Source organism: Caretta caretta, chromosome 7, assembly GCF_965140235.1.
Source record: "Caretta caretta isolate rCarCar2 chromosome 7, rCarCar1.hap1, whole genome shotgun sequence".
Lineage (NCBI taxonomy): Eukaryota > Metazoa > Chordata > Testudines > Cheloniidae > Caretta > Caretta caretta.
Genome location: NC_134212.1, coordinates 61,264,635 through 61,282,312, shown reverse-complemented (window position 1 = coordinate 61,282,312; position 17,678 = coordinate 61,264,635). Strand labels below are relative to the sequence as shown.

Sequence of the window (17,678 nt, the reverse complement as noted above, 5' to 3'; positions counted from 1 at the left end):
AGGATACAGAGGGACCTAGACAAATTGGAGGATTGGGCCAAAAGAAATCTGGTGAGGTTCAATAAGGATAAGTGCAGGGTCCTGCACTTAGGACGGAAGAACCCAATGCACAGCTAAGACTAGGGACCGAATGGCTAGGCAGCAGTTCTCCGGAAAAGGACCTAGGGGTAACAGTGGACGAGAAGCTGGATATGAGTCAGCAGTGTGCCCTTGTTGCCAAGAAGGCCAATGGCATTTTGGGATGTATAAGTAGGGGCATAGCGAGCAGACCGAGGGACGTGATCGTCCCCCTCTATTCGACATTGGTGAGGCCTCATCTGGAGTACTGTGTCCAGTTTTGGGCCCCACATTACAAGAAGGATGTGGATAAATTGGAGGGAGTCCAGCGAAGGGCAACAAAAATGATTAGGGGTCTGGAACACATGACTTGAGAGGCTGAGGGAACTGGGATTGTTTAGTCTGCGGAAGAGAAGAATGAGGGGGGATTTGATAGCTGCTTTCAACTACCTGAGAGGTGGTTCCAGAGAGGATGGTTCTAGACTATTCTCAGTGGTAGAAGAGGACAGGACAAGGAGTAATGGTCTCAAGTTGCAGTGGGGGAGGTTTAGGTTGGATATTAGGAAAAAAATTTTCACTAGGAGGGTGGTGAAACACTGGAATGTGTTACCTAGGGAGGTGGTAGAATCTCCTTCCTTAGAAGTTTTTAAGGTCAGGCTTGACAAAGCCCTGGCTGGGATGATTTAATTGGGGATTGGTCCTGCTTTGAGCAGGAGGTTGGACTAGATGACTTCCTGAGGTCCCTTCCAACCCTGATATTCTATGATTCTATGGAGCCATCGCTCCTCCCAGTCTGCAGCAGTGTCCTTATGGCTGGAACAGGACGTGGGGCAGGAACAGAGGCAGGGATTTGGCTGGAACAAGGATGGTGCAGAGGATATGCCAGAACTATCTCCCTCCCACCCTGTCTCACCCTACATTGCCCCCCCCAGTCCCCTATTGGGGCTCTCTCCATCCCCACCCCTTGCCTATTTCATTCCCATGTTAGTACACAGGGGCTCATGCACAGGTGCTGGTGGATTAATTGGTGTTGGCCCGCAGCTGTATTTCCACCATCACAGGCCAGCTCCTCCTCTAATCCCACACAATAAAGCATTGAGATCCTGGGTAACTAATACCCCAAAACTCCATTGTGAAGCTGTCATGGATCAATCTCCAGGGCACCAGCGACCCCTCTCCCTTTCCAGGGATCTCTGCAGCAAATTCAGGTCAGCCAGAGTCCCCTCTGGCCCAGTACTTTCAGGGAATATGGATAGACACAGGCAGCCTTTGCAAAACAAGGGAACCATAGATCAGTCCCCTGGCTACAGAAGTTGAACCTCTGTAGGTGAGCACACAGAGAGGCAAAGGTTAAACCATCATCCATGCTGGCTAAGCCTAGTATTGCCAATTTCAAGAGATCAACAATCACAAGTCGGACCCCCAGAAATCATGAGATTTTTTTTTTAATTATATTTTGGTTTTTAGGTCAGTCTCTCGATTTTTGGACTCACCCTGGGATGGGCAGGGGATGTCTTGTGACAGTTAGTGGTGCCCACTCTCCCACATGTGCTGGATAAAGTGATTTTGGCCCCAGCTGCAGGAGCGCTCACCCCCACATCTGCCCCTCTCCTGCCGAGCAATTAGTCCTGTCTCCCAATTCCCCATCAGTTCTGTCCCCACCCAATGCCCTCAATTCAGCCCTTCAGCCTCCATCATCACCACCCCATCACTTCAGTCCCCCTACCCCATTGACCCCCACAGCCCTCAGCGCACCCTTCCAGCACTCACCCCATCTGCTCAGAACCCACCATCAATACAGCACCCCCACCCCCACCCTCCTCACTTCAGCTTCACTGCAGCCCCCAGGCTAGAGTTCAACCCTCCCAGCCTCATCTCTGCTCCTCTTGGGGTTCTTCATCCTCCTCAGGCCCGGGGGGCCTGCAGTGGGGTCCCCTCACCCACTTCCCAGGCTGGCAGGGGAACCCCAACAGCAGGTGTCCTGGCCGCCCAGGGCTGGGGCTGGCAGCGATTTCTCAGTAAAAGGATTAAGCCTGACTCATGATCTTTCTCAGGATAGAACTCTCAGCAGTGGCTGAAAAAAAAAATTGACACGTTTGAGAGTTCTATTGCGAGATCATGATTCAGGCTTAAATTTACTTAGAAATCGCGTTTCTCACCATTAATTCGTGAGAGTTGGCGTGTCTGCAAGCCAATGCCAGGAGCCAGCTGAGCTGTGATGGACTCCATCTCTGGTTCTCTCCTAGTCTCTGTCCTCAGTCCCAGGTGAGACCTCCTGAGTCCCTCCAAAGGGCAGCTCTTATTCCACCCACCTGACACCTTTTCTTCTTTGTTCTCCAATTCAGTCTACTGCTAGGTATTGCTTGTTCGGTCATGGGGGGACGGATCTCTTTGTCTTTCTGGATCCTCTGTTGATTTGGGTTTGTTTCAACCAGTTCTTTAATGATCGCATCATTCCCCCCAAAGTTAGGTGACTTACATATTTCCTGTCTCCTGCACTCGTCCCACTAGGGAGCAATGCATTGTACAGAGGGAAATGGAGGCATTCATTGAAGACATAAAAATATTACAGAAAATTCCCACGTCATCCCTGAAGTGCTTTGGGATGCCAGACTCCAAAAATTTGACTCTTATTTCTAGTTGGAACTTTTCTGACTTCTCCTTCCAGCCATTGGCTCTTGTTCTGTTTTTGTCAGCTAGATTAAAGACCCTTCTGGGATCAGCTGAGGACTAACAAGACTGAATTACTTGTGCTATAACTGATAACCAGGTCAAAGCAAGGTGATTGTGGGGAAGGGTCACCCTCACATATGCAGTAATAACCATTTTTGCAAGCCCCTCAATGTCAGCATGAACAACCGAGGAATACAGGAGCAAAATATATACAGGTGTTCAGAGTTGGAGGACAAAGCTGTGGGGTGTAGATGCAGAAGCAGAGTTCCTGGTTGGGTCTCTTAATATCTCAAGCAAAGTTCTACAACAGATTGATTTGTGACAATGGAACTGGGGGAATAGCAAATGAATGTCAAACCAGACCCTCGAGCTCAGTACAAAGTAGTTTTATACCAGAGGTACTCAGCGGTTCCTGACTGCCCAATGTTAAAATGGCAAACTCAGGTGAATTCATGTAAGAACACAGAATGTGCCCATGCAGCCAAGCTACTCTGGCAAGTCCGTATAAGGAGAAATACCACTTGCAGTCTGAAGAAGAGGAACAGGAAGCCCCATGTGTGACTAGATTAAAGCACAGCCTACAGATCCATCTGACTGGGGGAAGTGTCTGAACTGTCAGCAGGGGAAATCAGTGCCTGGCCTGCGTCAGCAAGGATTAGGGTGGTGCTTCTGGGCTCCAGCACTCCTGCTTCATGCCACTCGCTCTGCCCTGTGAGCCCAATTGAGATAGATGCCTAGTAGAGACTTGTATACACTGCAGGGACTGATGTACCCCAGCCCGTATTTGCAGTGACACCAAACAAACCCCACTGTTTGAAAAAAGCTATTAATCAGCTGGACACAGCATTGGGAAGCCTTAGGTTAGCATAGAGAAAGGAAAGTTAAAGCATGGTCCATTCGGATCCAGTAGAGCAAACCATCAACCAAGCTGTAGTGAACTCCATTTCAGGCTCTGTCTCTCTGACTCTTGTGTTAGCCCCACAAGAGAGCAGCCAGCTTCCTCCAGCCTCCTACTCTTTATCCCCTGCTGGTCAAGTTTCAGGCCTTTGTTCTCAAGCTGGTCTCTCTTCTGCTTCCCTGCTGAGAAGTGGGGATAACAGCTCCTTCCTCCTGCTTGTTGTTTCCTAGGTGACTGTTCCGATTTCTGTTGTCTCTTTCGGATTCTGCATTGACATGGGGTCAATTTGAGCCAGTTCCTTAAGGACCCTGTTCACTGAGGCCCAGACAGCAATGTAACAGCCCACCCCCATGTCCTGCACTGCCCCAAGAGCAGACTTAACTCTTTTCCTGCCACTGGTAGCAATGCAAAGTGCAGATGGAAACTGAGGCACACATAGGCGTCATAAAAATATTACAAAAAATTCCCACTTTGTCATACTCTGTCTCTCTCTTTCTCCCCCTGCCCCCCCCACCCCCTAGCCTCTGCCTCACACTCAACTGGCCCTGGCTCCCCCTGAACTCTCAGCCCCTTCCCCACACTGGACTGACCCTGCCCCCCCAACCAAGTTCCTGCCCTTGACTGCACTGCACCTGGCTCCCTCTGAGTCCCCAGCCCCTGCCCCTCAGTGCACGATTCCAGTAGCAGCGGGTTGTCTTGGCAGCCACAATCCACCCAGTGAGAGACAGGGAGGCCAAAGTGCAGAGGCAGCCACACTCAGGGGAGGGGTGGCAAGGCAAGGCTCCTGGTGAGGGGCTGGAAGGTACCTAGTCTCCAAGCTGGCTCAAGGCCCCAAATTCCCCAAAGCTGGCAGGTTCCAGTGTTTGGATTTGGTTCAGGCCCATCTTGAAATGTCAGGCCCTTTCATCTCCCTCTGCAGCAGCCGGCTGGCTGTCACCTTGTGTACGTGTAACCCTCTTGCCAGCTCAAGGGCTAGAGGGAAGCAGCCCTCTCTGGCCAGGGGCACACGGAGGGGAGAAGAGAATGGCACCAAACCTGCCTGTGCTCGAGGGACACACACAGCCTTGGGGGCTGGGCCAGAAGTCCAAGGGAAGGTAGGATGACCGATGGCAGGGCCTAGAGAGCCAGCAGGTGGCTGGACTGTGAGCTGTGCCCGCTGCCCAAGGTGAGCACTGGCTGCAGGGTGCTGGGTTAGAGCAGCTGCACAGCAATGGAGTGGCTCCCTGATGCACGGCTCTGACACTCCATCTTGGTTGGTTCTCTCACCCAGAGAGCAGCGCCCGGCAGCCAGGGACTCGCTCCAGCTGGAAGGGACCCCAGCCCCTCGTGTCAACACTATCCCGGACAAGGCCTGCAGTGAGGCTTAAAAGCATGCATTACGATTAGACTGACCTGCTCTGCAGGCTTCAGTCTGTGTTGCTGTGGGTTTGGTTAACTCCTCATTTGATTCCTTGGTTTCCTGCCTGTTCCCTTCCTCTTCTCCTAGCTCCCCTGGCCTGGCTGTGGGAGTAGTGTCTAGCCTTAGCTGGCTCCCTCTTGTAGCAAGTCATAGAGGTTTATGCACCTGGCCACCTGCTAGAGGACTGAGAACAAAGAACCCAGGGCCACTGGTCCTAGGACAGTCACCGCACCCTTGAAGAGCAGGAACAAAGGGCTCTACTCCTTGGGGTTGGATTGCCCTGCGGAGTGCACAGTACAGCAGAGACCTGTTGCATCTCTATCCTAAGTCATGGCAACGTGAACCCCCCCACCTCTGGCAAGCAGCTCTCACAGCCTGCAGGACACAGGGCACAAAGCTTGGGGTGGGGTGGGGAGTTGGTTTCTGACAGATGCATAGCAACAAACCACACAGAAAGCACCTCCATTTCCTGGCTCTGCAGAGGATGTGAGAATGATTTTATCACCAGCGCCTTCCAGGAAGTGAGGCAACCAGAGAGCCCGCCTGCCCTGATCCCTCCAGCTCAGCTCCAGCCAGCACTGCTCCCTATAGTGCACACTGCAGTGCTTCAAGCAGCAAACTGTAATGTCCTGAGGCGTGGACTTCCACCCGTGCCTGAGGGAGAAGCTGCAGAGCCTTGTTCAGCTAGGCCCCTTTGTGCTGCTGGTGGGGAGTGGGTTCCCTGGGGACAATAAGCAGCAGTGGGTCAAATGAAACACAACAGCTCTGTGCCAAGGGCCTTGCACAATGGAGTCACCATGGCCCTGTTCCAGTCAGCCAACAGGTGTGTGACCATCTGCTCCACGAGGGGAGGGAGCTGAGCAGGAGGCAGCACCCGCTGGAGCCTAAGAGGAGGATGGTGCCTGGCCCCCACCCCACGCTGAGGTATTCATGCTGCCCAGAGAACAGTCACCACAGTGAGCTGGAGGATGGACCCCAGGCAGCTGCAGCAGATCAGATGGGAGGGGGTGGCAGGGCCAGGCAGCATCCTCTTCAGCTCCAGCAGGTGCTGCCTCCCACTCAACTCCCTCGCCTGGGCAAGTCATTCAGTCTCTCTGGGCCTCCACCACATCTGCCTGCTCTGTTCAGCCCATGAGCTCTTCGGTCAGGGACTGTCTCACGGTGTTTGTGCAGCCCCTGGCACTCCTAGGCTCTGATCTCAGCAGGCCCATAGGTGCTAATGTAATACACCTAATGCGAGGAGTTGTGTTGGAGTGGCAGCAAGGCATCTCCAGATTGCATGAAATCCTTTCATTTAACTCTTGCGTTGATCACTGTGTAATAGCAGAGAACAGATTCTGTGTCTGAGGCAGAGTCCCTAACACTCTCCATGGCTCTCTAGCCTCCTTGCTCCTGTCCTTCCTGTTAGACACATGTAAAGTCCACAAGATGCCACACTAATAACAGACATGTGTTGATCACATAGCTAAGTGAGCTATGGGCTGAGTCGCGTGAGCTGGGCTCTGACGCACGTGCCCTGAGCCATGACAGCCATGTACTGAGCCACATGCAAAGTCTGGTGAGCCATGTGCTGAGCCGTGTGCCCTGGGACACATGACCCATGCACTGAGCTGTGTGTCCTGAGCCAGGTGAGTTATGTGTTGAGCCACATGCCCTGAGCTATGTGCCCCAAGCCATGTGCTGAGCCCCATGCTGAGCAACATGAGCCAGGTGCCCGAACCTGCTTGAGCTGTGTGCCGGGACATGTGCCCCAAGCCATGTGCGCTGTGTGCTGAGACAGGAGCCCCAAGCCACCTGTGCTGTGTGACCCACTGCATGCTGAGCCAAACCCTGCACCTGCCTTTCTCTTGAACATTAGCACCTCATTAAAGAAACCACCCTATCAGTGTTAAACTAGGACAAACAGCAGTTTTTGAAGCCTCATAACTGGAACCAGTCTTGGTCGCTTCCCAGGACCAAGCAGGCCCTGATTCTTGGGGACAGTGACTCCTCCAGATGAACCTCAGTGCTGCCTCCAAGGAGCTTGGTGCCAGAGCTCTCCTCAAAAGCTTGCAGGATTTCTGGCATAGAGAGGGAGGTGAGTTCTGGTGCTCAGAAATGGTTAAGCGGGTTGTTCCCGATTACCCAGGAAACTTGCCTTTGAACAGAGGATTTCAGTCTGGAAGGGGAGCATTTATGAAGGCTAGCAGAGGCTGAGAGCAGGGGGCTGGAGCAGAAACATGAGGATGACGAAAAGTCCCAGGTTGCACTTAACTTAGGAAATTACCTTTATTAGAATGTAGAGAACTCCAGTGGAAATACATTACAGATGCTGATCTCCTGGGGCCAAAGGCAAAGCTGCTGGCAGCAGCTCAGATTCTGCTAACTCTATGGTAGTGGCACCTGTTTTCATCTGGTCTGACTTTGACCCATCAAAAAGAGGACGTGATAGTGTGTGTAATGTGGAACTATAGGAAGACAGAGTGCTTGTGGAGAGAGATTAAGGAAATGATAAATGAATGACAGCATGTCCAAAGAGCTGAGCTGTGCTGTTAGCAATATCCCTGGAAAAGTGAGAAAGTGCCTCCCCAAAGAGGAAACTGCTCAATGTGCTCATCTTTCCGGTGCCAAAATGCAGATATGGCAACCGCCTGGGACAAGAGCAGCACAAGGCTGCATCAGCAAGCAAGGGAGGTTGTAGAATCCCAGTCACTGGAGACCTTTTAGAACAGGTTAGACAAACACATATTGGGGTGATCAAGGAATACCTTGTCCTGCCTCAGTGCAAGGGGCTGGACTAGCTGACCTCTCGAGGTCCCTTGCAGCCCAACATTTGTATGGTTCTATTATCAGACCCCAATACAAAACCAGCAAAGGCATGCTGAACAAACTCAACACCCAGGGCAAATGTGTGCATGTACAGCTGTGTATTCCTTCATCAGCACTTGGGGCAAAACATAGAGTGAGGGTGTTGTGACACTACGCCCCATATTCTTCATAGAGACATTATTATGATGTAAGATTATGGCATAACTATGATGTATTTAATGCAAGATAGGTCATGTGAGATATCATTGAAAAGGTTAGGATTTACTTAATATGATTATCCTATTTGTATGCATGTATCATTTTGTTATCTTAAGTTAGGAATATTGTCTATGCATCTTTTACAAATGTGTTTACATCTGGGGAACATCCACTAGGCAGAATGTAATCAGTCTAGATGGCTGGATAGGAAGGGCCATTAGAGAAAACAATAGGCCTTAGAAGAAGTTTATCTCCCACTGGGGAGCCTTCCTGAGGACCTTACAAACAGCCTCCGAGTCATGGCTGCTATGACACTACAAGGGCATGTTACCAGATGACCTGGTGCTGGACTCCATCTTCGAATACCAGTGTTTTTCCACTGAAAGGCATGGGAACCAAGCTTGGAGAGAAAGGGTTCCTACCATGTGCAAAAGCTATTTAAGATAGGGAGTGACATCATTATGGTTCTTCACTGACTCCCCGCCCAAAGAGACTCCTGGAAACACCTGAGGAACAAGGACTGAACTGGGGGAGCGCTAGACCTAGGCTAGAGGGATTTCTAGGATGTGAAAGGAAACGTTGGGGTTTTAAGCTGCAAGCAAGTGCAGCTTGCCCTTTAAGAGCCTGCAGCCAGCTTAAATCATCAGTTAGGATGAGAATTTGCTACTCATATCCAATCTCTTTAGTATATTAAGCTTAGATTGCATTTTAGTTTATTTGCTAGGTAACCTGCTTTGATCTGTTTGCTATCCCTTATAATCACTCAAAATCTATCTTTTGTAGTTAATAAATGTGTTTTTGCTTTATCACAAACCAGTGTGGAAGTTATAACTTAGGGTAAAAAGCTGTTGGATATTTCCTCTCCACATTGATGGAGGAGGCAAATTTCATGAGCTTACGCTGTACAGTTCTCTGTGCAGTGCAGGATGGTATAATTTTCGGTTTGCCCTCCAGAGGGGTGTGGACACTTGAGTATCTGGGCAGTTCCTTAGCTGAAGCCTTCCCATGCAGAGCTCATCTCAGCATCTGTATGTAGCTACAGCTGCGTGTGTCCCCCCTGTATGTGGGCTGGAGAGGGCTTGAAGGTCTGTCACAGCAGTACAGTGTAAAGGGAGCCCAGGCTGGTGAGTCAAGTGGACTCAGTTGTACCCCAGTCCCAGGTGGCATCCTGGGGGGAACTAGTCACAGGTGTAACAGTGAGGGTGTAACCTGCCCCTCCCTACCAGTTTTTTCACAAACTTAAACATCATCATCTTGCAGAAAGACTAATCCACTTACAAGCACGTACTTGCACCTCTGTGTTTGGCCCACAGAGTCAGAGTCTGTCTGAGCTGCTGTAACTCACAGGCCAAAAGGGTGAGAAGCGGGTGGCAGGAAAAGCAACTGGTAGTGATGAGTTGGTGAGCACACTGAGGCTATCCAACCCTGTAGATATCTGAGATGCAGTTTGGCATACTGCACCATAGAAGAGCACACTGCCATGTGCCCTAGAAGTTTGAGGCAGTTCTGAACCATTGTGGCAGGGTGTGCCTTTAGATCTAGAGGAGGGATAGGCAACCTATGGCATGTGTGCCAAAGGCAGCACGCGAGCTGATTTTCAGTGACACTCACATTACCCGGGTCCTGGCCACCAGTTGGGGGGTTTCTGCATTTTAATTTAATTTTAAAGGAAGCTTCTTAAACATTTTAAAAACCTTATTTACTTTACATACAACAATAATTTAGTTATATATTATAGACTTATAGAAAGAGACCTTCTAAAAACGTTAAAATGTACTCACGCGAAACCTTGTATTAGAGTGAATAAATGAAGACTCGGCACACCACTTCTGAAAGGTTGCCGACCCCAATCTAGAGCAACGAACTGTATTGTTTGGAACCTCAGCGCTAGCAGGAAAGCCCTGGCCCTTTTAGAGTCCAGGACTGGCCCAATGAATTCTATTCTTTGAACGGGAGACTAAATGGATTTCTCTGTAGTGATCAGGAATTCCTGCATGTTGAAAGTGGTACAAATAGTGGCAACGCTGGAGAGCTCCTGAGACCTAGACTGGCCTCTCACCGCCCAGGCAACCAGCTAAGGAAACACATGAACTCCTGACCTTTGCCAGAATGCCACTATCACAGCCAAGCATTTAATGAAGATGTGAAGGGCTGCTGGTAATCCAAAAGGCAGTACTGTGAATTGGTAGAGGGATCTGCTGACCTGAGAAATTTTCAGTGGCTCTGGTAAATTGCCACATAAAAATAAGTTTCTTTTGGGGCTGTCAAGCACTTAAAAAAATTTAATTGCCATTAATCGTGCTGTTAAACAATAATAGAATATCATTTATTTAAATATTTTTCAATGTCTTCTACATTTTCAAATATATCGATTTCAATTACAACACAGAATACAAAGTGTACAGTGCTCACTTTATTTGTGATTGCAAATATTTGCACTGTAAAAAACAAAAGAAACAGTATTTTTCAATTCACCTAATACAAGTACTGTAGTGCAATCTCTACCATGAATGTTGAACTAAAATGTAGAATTATGTACAAAAAACCTACATTCAAAAATAAAACAATGTAAAACTTTACAGCCTACAAGTCTACTCAGTCCTACTTCTTGTTCAGCCAACTGCTCAACCTTGTTTACATTTCCAGAAGATAATGCTGCCTGCTTCTTGTTTACAATGTCACCTAAAAGTGAGAACAAGCGTTCCCATGGCACTGTTGTAGCCGGTGTCACAAGATATTTATGTTCCAGATGCGCAAAAGATTCACATGTCCCTTCATGCTTAAACCACCATTCCAGAGGACATGTATCAGTGTTGATGACGGGTTCTGCTCGATAACGATCCAAAGCATTGCGGACCAATGCATGTTCATTTTCATCATCATGAGTTAGATGCCACCAGCAGAAGGTTGATTTTCCTTTTTGGTGGTTTGGGTTGTGTAGTTTCCACATCAGAGTGTTGCTCTTTTAAGACTTCTGAAAGCATGCTCCACACCTTATTCCTCTCAGATTTTGGAAGGCACTTCTGATTCTTAAATCTTGGGTCGAGTGCTGTAGCTATCTTTAGAAATTTCACATTGGTATCTTCTTTGCATTTTGTCAAATTTGCAGTGAAAGTATTCTTAAAACGAACAACATGCTGGGTCATCATCAGAGACTGCTATAACATGAAATATAGGGCAGAATGTGGGTAAAACAGAGCAGGAGACATACAATTCTCCCCCAAGGAGTTCAGTCACAAATTTAATTAACGCATTATTTTTTAACAAGCGTCATCAGCATGGAAGCATGTCCTCTGGAACGATGGCTGAAGCATGAAGAGGCATACCAATCTTTAGCGCATCTGGCACATAAATATCTTGCAACACCAGCTACAACAGTGCCATGCGAACACCTGTTCTCACTTTCAGGTGTCTTGTAATTAAGAAGTGGCCAGCATTATCTCCCATAAATGTAAACAAACCTGTTTCTCTTAGTGATTGGCTGAACAAGAAGTAGGACTGAGTGGACTTGTACACTTTAAAGTTTTAAATTGTTTTGTTTTTGAGTGCAGTTATGTAACCAAAAAACTACATTTGTAAGTTGCACTTTCATGATAAAGAAATTGCACTACAGTACTTGTATGAGGTGAATTGAAAAATACTATTTCTTTTCTTCACAAATATTTGCACTGTGAAAATGATAATCAAAAATAATACAAAGTGAGCACTGTACACTTTGTATTCTGTATTGTAATTGAAATAGATATTTGAAAATGTAGAAAAACATCCAAAAATATTTAATAAATTTCAATTGGTATTCTATTGTTTAACAGTGCAATTAATCATGATTAATTTTTTTAATCACAATTAATTTTTTGAGTTAATCACATGAGTTAACTGCAATTAATTGACAGCCTTAGTTTCTTTTAAGTCAAGAGCAGCATACCAGTCCCCAGGATCTAACAAAGGCATAACAGATGTGCTAAAGTAGCCATCTAGAATTTTGCTTTCTTCAGGTATTTGTTTAACTGTCTTAGATCTAAAAGTGAAAAGTGACCCCTGAAGAGGGACAGGAAAGGGGGGAATAGAAATACACTGAAGGGTGTATTCCAGTTCCACCGTGGTTAAAACCCACTGATCCTTGGTGATGCAGGTCCAAGCATTTAGGAAGTGGTATAGGTGGTTAGCAAAATTAGGAGTAGAGAAAGATAGTATGCTGGGAGGTGGCAGACTGTTCTCAACCAACAGGTCAAAATGGATGTTTAGAAGACCCAGTTTGCCTATAAGAACTGACAGCTGCAAAGACGTGTGGAGGACGATGCCTAGTGTGATTCCTGCCCCTCTATTTGGGCAGGTCCTGGGAACACTGCAAGAAGGTCTGAAACTGTTGGAACCACTCTAGGTGGAACCATTTTCTTTTTGTTGCTGGTGTATAAATCCACAGAGGCTCAAGGGACTCACCCTTGAAGCTCATCAGTTTTATTGGAAAATAGCGAGGGGCCTTCAAAAGAGGTCTTGAATTGTTTGTTGCATCTCTGGGAGGGGGAGGGGAGGCTTGATGACGGCAGCCAAGATGAACACTCCATAGTGATGGCAGAAGCCACAGCTTGAGCTGCAGAGTCTGCTGCCTCCAGCTCGACTGCAGTGTTGTTCTGGCAATTAATTTGCCCTCCCCCACCATAGCAGAGAACTCCTGTTTTGCCTCATCAGGAACATTGTCTTTGAACTTCAGGATAATATCCCACAGGCTGAAACTGGAGCAACCCAACAGAGGCTGCTGGTTTATGATCCTCAGCTGTAAACCTCTTGTGGAAAAAAGCTTCCTGCCAAACAGGTCCAGCTTTTTTTTGAACCCCAGAGTTTTCAGCATAATCCAGTACCCAGGCCTGGGTGCTGGCAGGGTGGGGGAAGCAGGAGACCGGTAAAACAGCGTCCCAAAGTCTGAAAAAGTCCTAAAAACTACTACTAACACTAAACTACTGTAAAAATAACAAAAATACTATCTATATAAAAGTACTGAACAGTTCCTTTTCTGTTTTAGAAAGTGTGTCTCAAGAGATGAGAGAACAGCAGAGACTCAGACGTGGAACATGCAGCAGTGAGAAGGAACTGAGGGTGCCGTCAGTCCGCCCCACCTTCATCACCTTGGATGAAACCATGAGGGGAACAACGGCTCATCCGCGGACCAATAGACACTACTAAATCTCCAGCTCCAGACACACAGCGCATACGTATAACCCTCAGTGGAATATCATCACTTGAAGAAGAATACTGGTACTTAACCGTGCTCCAGGGCTGGACATGTGATCACTGGAGTGAGCAGTTCCAATCCCGGTACTGGGCAAGACTCCAGAATGGTGGGAGAAGCCAGCACCAACAGGTTAAGCAACTCCCTGGCTGCCTTGATTGTCTTCGGTGTAGATAGCATTGGAAAGGGCTCCTGAGCTTGCGGTACCAGAAGGTGCACTGATCCTTCAGGGATTGGTCTCAATGGACCCTTTCTCGACTCTGGAGTCAGCAATCCATCTTGGCTTACGGACAGCATCTGGGGGCTGCATCTTCTTTGGCTGCACCTATGAGTTCTTGCCTCAGCTCAGTGCCTTCACAGTAGACTTCCAAAGCCCTGATACCGAGTCTTTAAGAAGAGACTGTATAAGTCTCCCCTTAGGCACTGGCGGTGCGGACCTGCCTGTGGAGTCAGTCAGAAAAGAGGTTTCAGAGTAGCAGCCGTGCTAGTCTGTATTCGCAAAAAGAAAAGGAGTACTTGTGACACCTTAGAGACTAACAAATTTAGTCTCCAAGGTGCCACAAGTACTCCTTTTCTTTTTTCAGAAAAGAGGGTGCACTCCAAACTAATTCAGATGCACTCATTACCCATTCAGAGCAAGAAGTTTCCGAAAGCAGATGAAGTGCAGACTCCATAAACAGGTACTTGAGTCTGGCAGTCCTTTTTCAAGCAGGATTTGATCCCTCTACAAAGATGACATTTATCACTTACATGCACCAATCCCAGACACTTGAGGGAGCTGAGGTGGGGGTAGCTTACTGGCATAGACCTGTTATTAGAGCAACAAGTCGTGAAGCCAGGAGAATGAGGCATTAGCCCAGTACCCAACTAAGCATCAGTAACCCTATACTAAAAAATTCTATTCTAAACATTCAATAACTATTTAGGGATGTACCATTCAAGCCTAAAAACTAACACAACAGGTACTATATATACTACGGGAGGAAAGATTTGTGGATACAAAGATCACAACTGCAACAACCAGAAAGGAACTGAGGAGGATTGGGGGTAGCACGGCCCTTTATACCTGCTTCCACTGGCGTGAGGAACCAGAGGGTGCTCACATTGCCTCAACAGGTACTGCTGAGGGAAAAAATCTATGGACAACTGTGCATGAGGTGTACACACCTATATTGGAATGGACATGTTCTATCACTTAAAGAAGAACCTGCACCTACTTTCTATTGGAACATAAAGTTTGGTAGTTCTTCATGAATGCAATTTTTGGTATTTTTCTGCTAGTCAACTGGACAGTACCAAACTGGGCCCTAGAACCATCTCTTACCTGCTATATTGGTGTTTGAACCTGGCAGAGAACTATCCCTACAGCTCTCACTGCTTCCTAAGAAGGAATATCCTGTGAAATTAACGCTTAGTTATTGGCCACATTCAGCTAGTAGCTCATCAACTCTGCCTTCGGATGAGCTTTCACTGTAGCCCACTAGAGCATCCTGGTGAACATGCACGTAGTGAGATTAACTTAGAAACTAAAATGCTAAACTCTACGAGCAGCGCAGTGTCAGCAATCTCAATTCCGTTTTATAGTCTGTGGGTTTGTCAATGGGGGAAATATTTTCGGCCTGAATGGCCAAACACAAGTTCTCTTATTTATCTGGCATCTTATCCCACTTTAATTAAAATGCTTTGGAAGCAGCATAACTACTTTGGAATGAGTTATCTACTCTACACTTCATGTGGAAACATCCTTATTTGTAATTAACTATACCACTTCAGGCCATCCTCTTCCATTCTGCACTGCTTCACATCTGGATTAGCCTGTATTTCCCTTGTGCACCTTCTACTGCTCCAGGGTCATCCTGACTAGATGTCACCTTCCCATTTAAATGTTGGTGTTCAGCCCAAGTGTGCCCCTTCACAATTCAAGTTTGTAGCAAGTTCACATGCACGGAGTCCATTATAGCAGCCATGTGCTATAAGTCCTGTGCTTTCATGTGCTCCTATCTGGAAGTCCTCGATTTCCTTGTCTCCCTGGGGAGATGAGCACATTCAGTCCCATCTTAACAAGAGTCAGTGGAATGTGAAGAGAGATGAGAGGCTATCACTGCAAATGTGGCAGTAGGGGCACTCCCAGGACATGGACTAGTGCCACAACAAAACAAAGGAGCTCCAGCAGAATTACAAAAACAACAGCTTCAGTAACGCTCCCAGTACATGCACTAGGAGGAGCTGGACTGCAGTTTTGCCAGGGAGGCCACAATGAAACGGATATTCCTGCGCCATCAGAAGGCACCCAGCTGACCACAGGCGTCAGCGAGGAGATATCCTCAAACAACCAAGGTCTCTGGCATGTCCAACCCTGAGCCACAGACCCAGGCAGATACATTGCCAGAGATGGTCCCCAAGGCCCAGCTGGAGAGCCAGCCTGACAGCACTGCAGAGGGGACCTTTTCCTGTAAGTACTGTGTGTTGTATTGCAATAAACTGCCCTGATACTGACTGCATAGGGGGATTTAAACAACTTTGTTCTGGATACCAGCTGGGTGCCACCATGTGGGGCGGATATTACTATGAGAGAGGCCAGACATGTCTACCTCTGTACAGCACCCTAAACTCTCCATCAGCTTGGCTTTTATTATCCTCCCCTTCCCACTAGCATGCTCAAAAAGGCATCCGTGCTAGAAAGTGTATGGTCAAAAGTGGTCAAAAGTTTAATGCATGTGATGAGAGGAGAAGTGGAAAGAAAAGACACTCCTTTCCTGATCTGGTGATGGAAGTGATGGTTCCTATAAGCCTAAGGCTGCAGTCAGAGCCATCAATTATTCAACTAATGAACCTATTGTGAGGAAAAACAGCCTCCCCTTGTTAGGCCATCCCAGAAAAATAGAATGCCCTGAAGGCCACCATATCTGGGTTCTGCGGAAATGGGAATATGTAGCCAGAACCAAAACCATATAGGGTTCTACAGGTCAAATCCAACACCCTGAGTTACACCTGAAAAACAACTACAGTGCAAACCCACAGAGCATAAGGGCTCTTTAAGCACTGCAGGCAGCCTTGTGTTTGCCATGCATAGGCAGCTGCCTGCACATGGCATACACAAACACTCCTGAGGAGCAGCCCTATGTGGAGTACATGCCCATAGTCTCTTGCAGAGCTGACAACGGCCTAGATAACTGGAGCCCCTCAATGTGCAATCCTGAGTAGTAGGGGATGGAGATGATGAGCTCTGCCATTTCTCTGGGTCACTCCTCCCAACCTAGCAACATTACTTACTTGAATAATGAGTGGGTTGAGCCTCAGACAGATGTTCTGATTCCATTAGACCTGGGAACAATATTTCAGATGAACCTCTCCCAACTTTCCCACCCAATGAAAAATGAGGATTCATGTCAACCAAAACATTTGCAAACTTACATGGAATTCACTGAACTATTTTGGTCAAAAATTCAAAATGACCTTTTGTTTTGAATTTTACTTCAATTTCATTTAAAAAGTTTGAACTAAAAAATGGAACAAAAAGTTTAGTTTAATCCAAAAGAAAAAAATTTCAGTTTGCCAAAACCCAAAAATTTGTTTCAGGTCATCTGAAAGTGAATTTCTCTTTCCATTTTTCAGTTTGGACAGTGAACTGAAAGTCTGTTATTTGCATAGCTCTGGCATCTATGCCACAATCGCAGACAGACACTGAAAAAGGGCCTGGATCCAAACCTAAGTCAATGGAGGGACTCCACTGGGCTTCAGCGAGCTTTCTTCAAGCCCTAAGTCACAACACGTAACTACCTTACATCTCTATCTGTGAATTAGCAGAACTACATAAGATGACCAAGCTGTAGTCACCCAGAATGACTGAAGTGAGCTGTAAGTTCAGGCCAACAGAGACCAAATAATTCTGATGTTTTATTTCTTTATATATTATACAACACACACAGTTTTAATATTTGGTAAAAAAGTTAACAAAAGTATCTCAGAAGTGACAAAATCCTTTCCACGTTTAGATTTCAGAAGCTCAAACACGATCTTACTAGATGACTGCTGTTTTCCAGCTTTTATGGAGTTTAAAGTGCAAACTACTCACAGATACAACTGGGCGAGAGTACTGCATTCTGGTGTGAAAGGTGCAGCATCTAAAATATGTAACATAAAAACGTCATTGGGTGGATACAACGACCCTGGGAAGAAGGGGAGCTTCGGAAACTCCTTTCTGACTCCTCTGTGCAGAAATATGCTCCAGCCGCTCTGTGTAGAATCCATTGAAATCCAGCCTAGAGGAAAGCAAACACATGTTCAATAGTCTTCCCACAAATGGCCCAGAAGTGTGAAAACAGAGAGAAGTGGTAACAGGCTTCAAATGCTATTTAAGGGTTTCAAAATTCCATAGTAAAAATGAGAGAAATTCCTGGGCATACACCTAAAATTCA

General features: G+C 47.1%; 1 protein-coding gene across 3 annotated transcripts in view; it reads right to left on the bottom strand.

Moving 5' to 3' along the window:
* Positions 1-17,144: 17,144 nt before the first annotated feature.
* TUBGCP2 (tubulin gamma complex component 2) overlaps positions 17,145-17,678 on the bottom strand; it is a 93,412-nt gene continuing 92,878 nt past the window's right edge. For all 3 annotated transcript variants that reach the window (XM_048859473.2, XM_048859475.2, XM_048859471.2), the window contains one exon: positions 17,145-17,522. In XM_048859473.2, the coding sequence (XP_048715430.1) occupies positions 17,408-17,522 (115 nt within the window). In that variant the 3' untranslated portion in view covers positions 17,145-17,407. The remainder of the gene's footprint in view (positions 17,523-17,678) is intronic.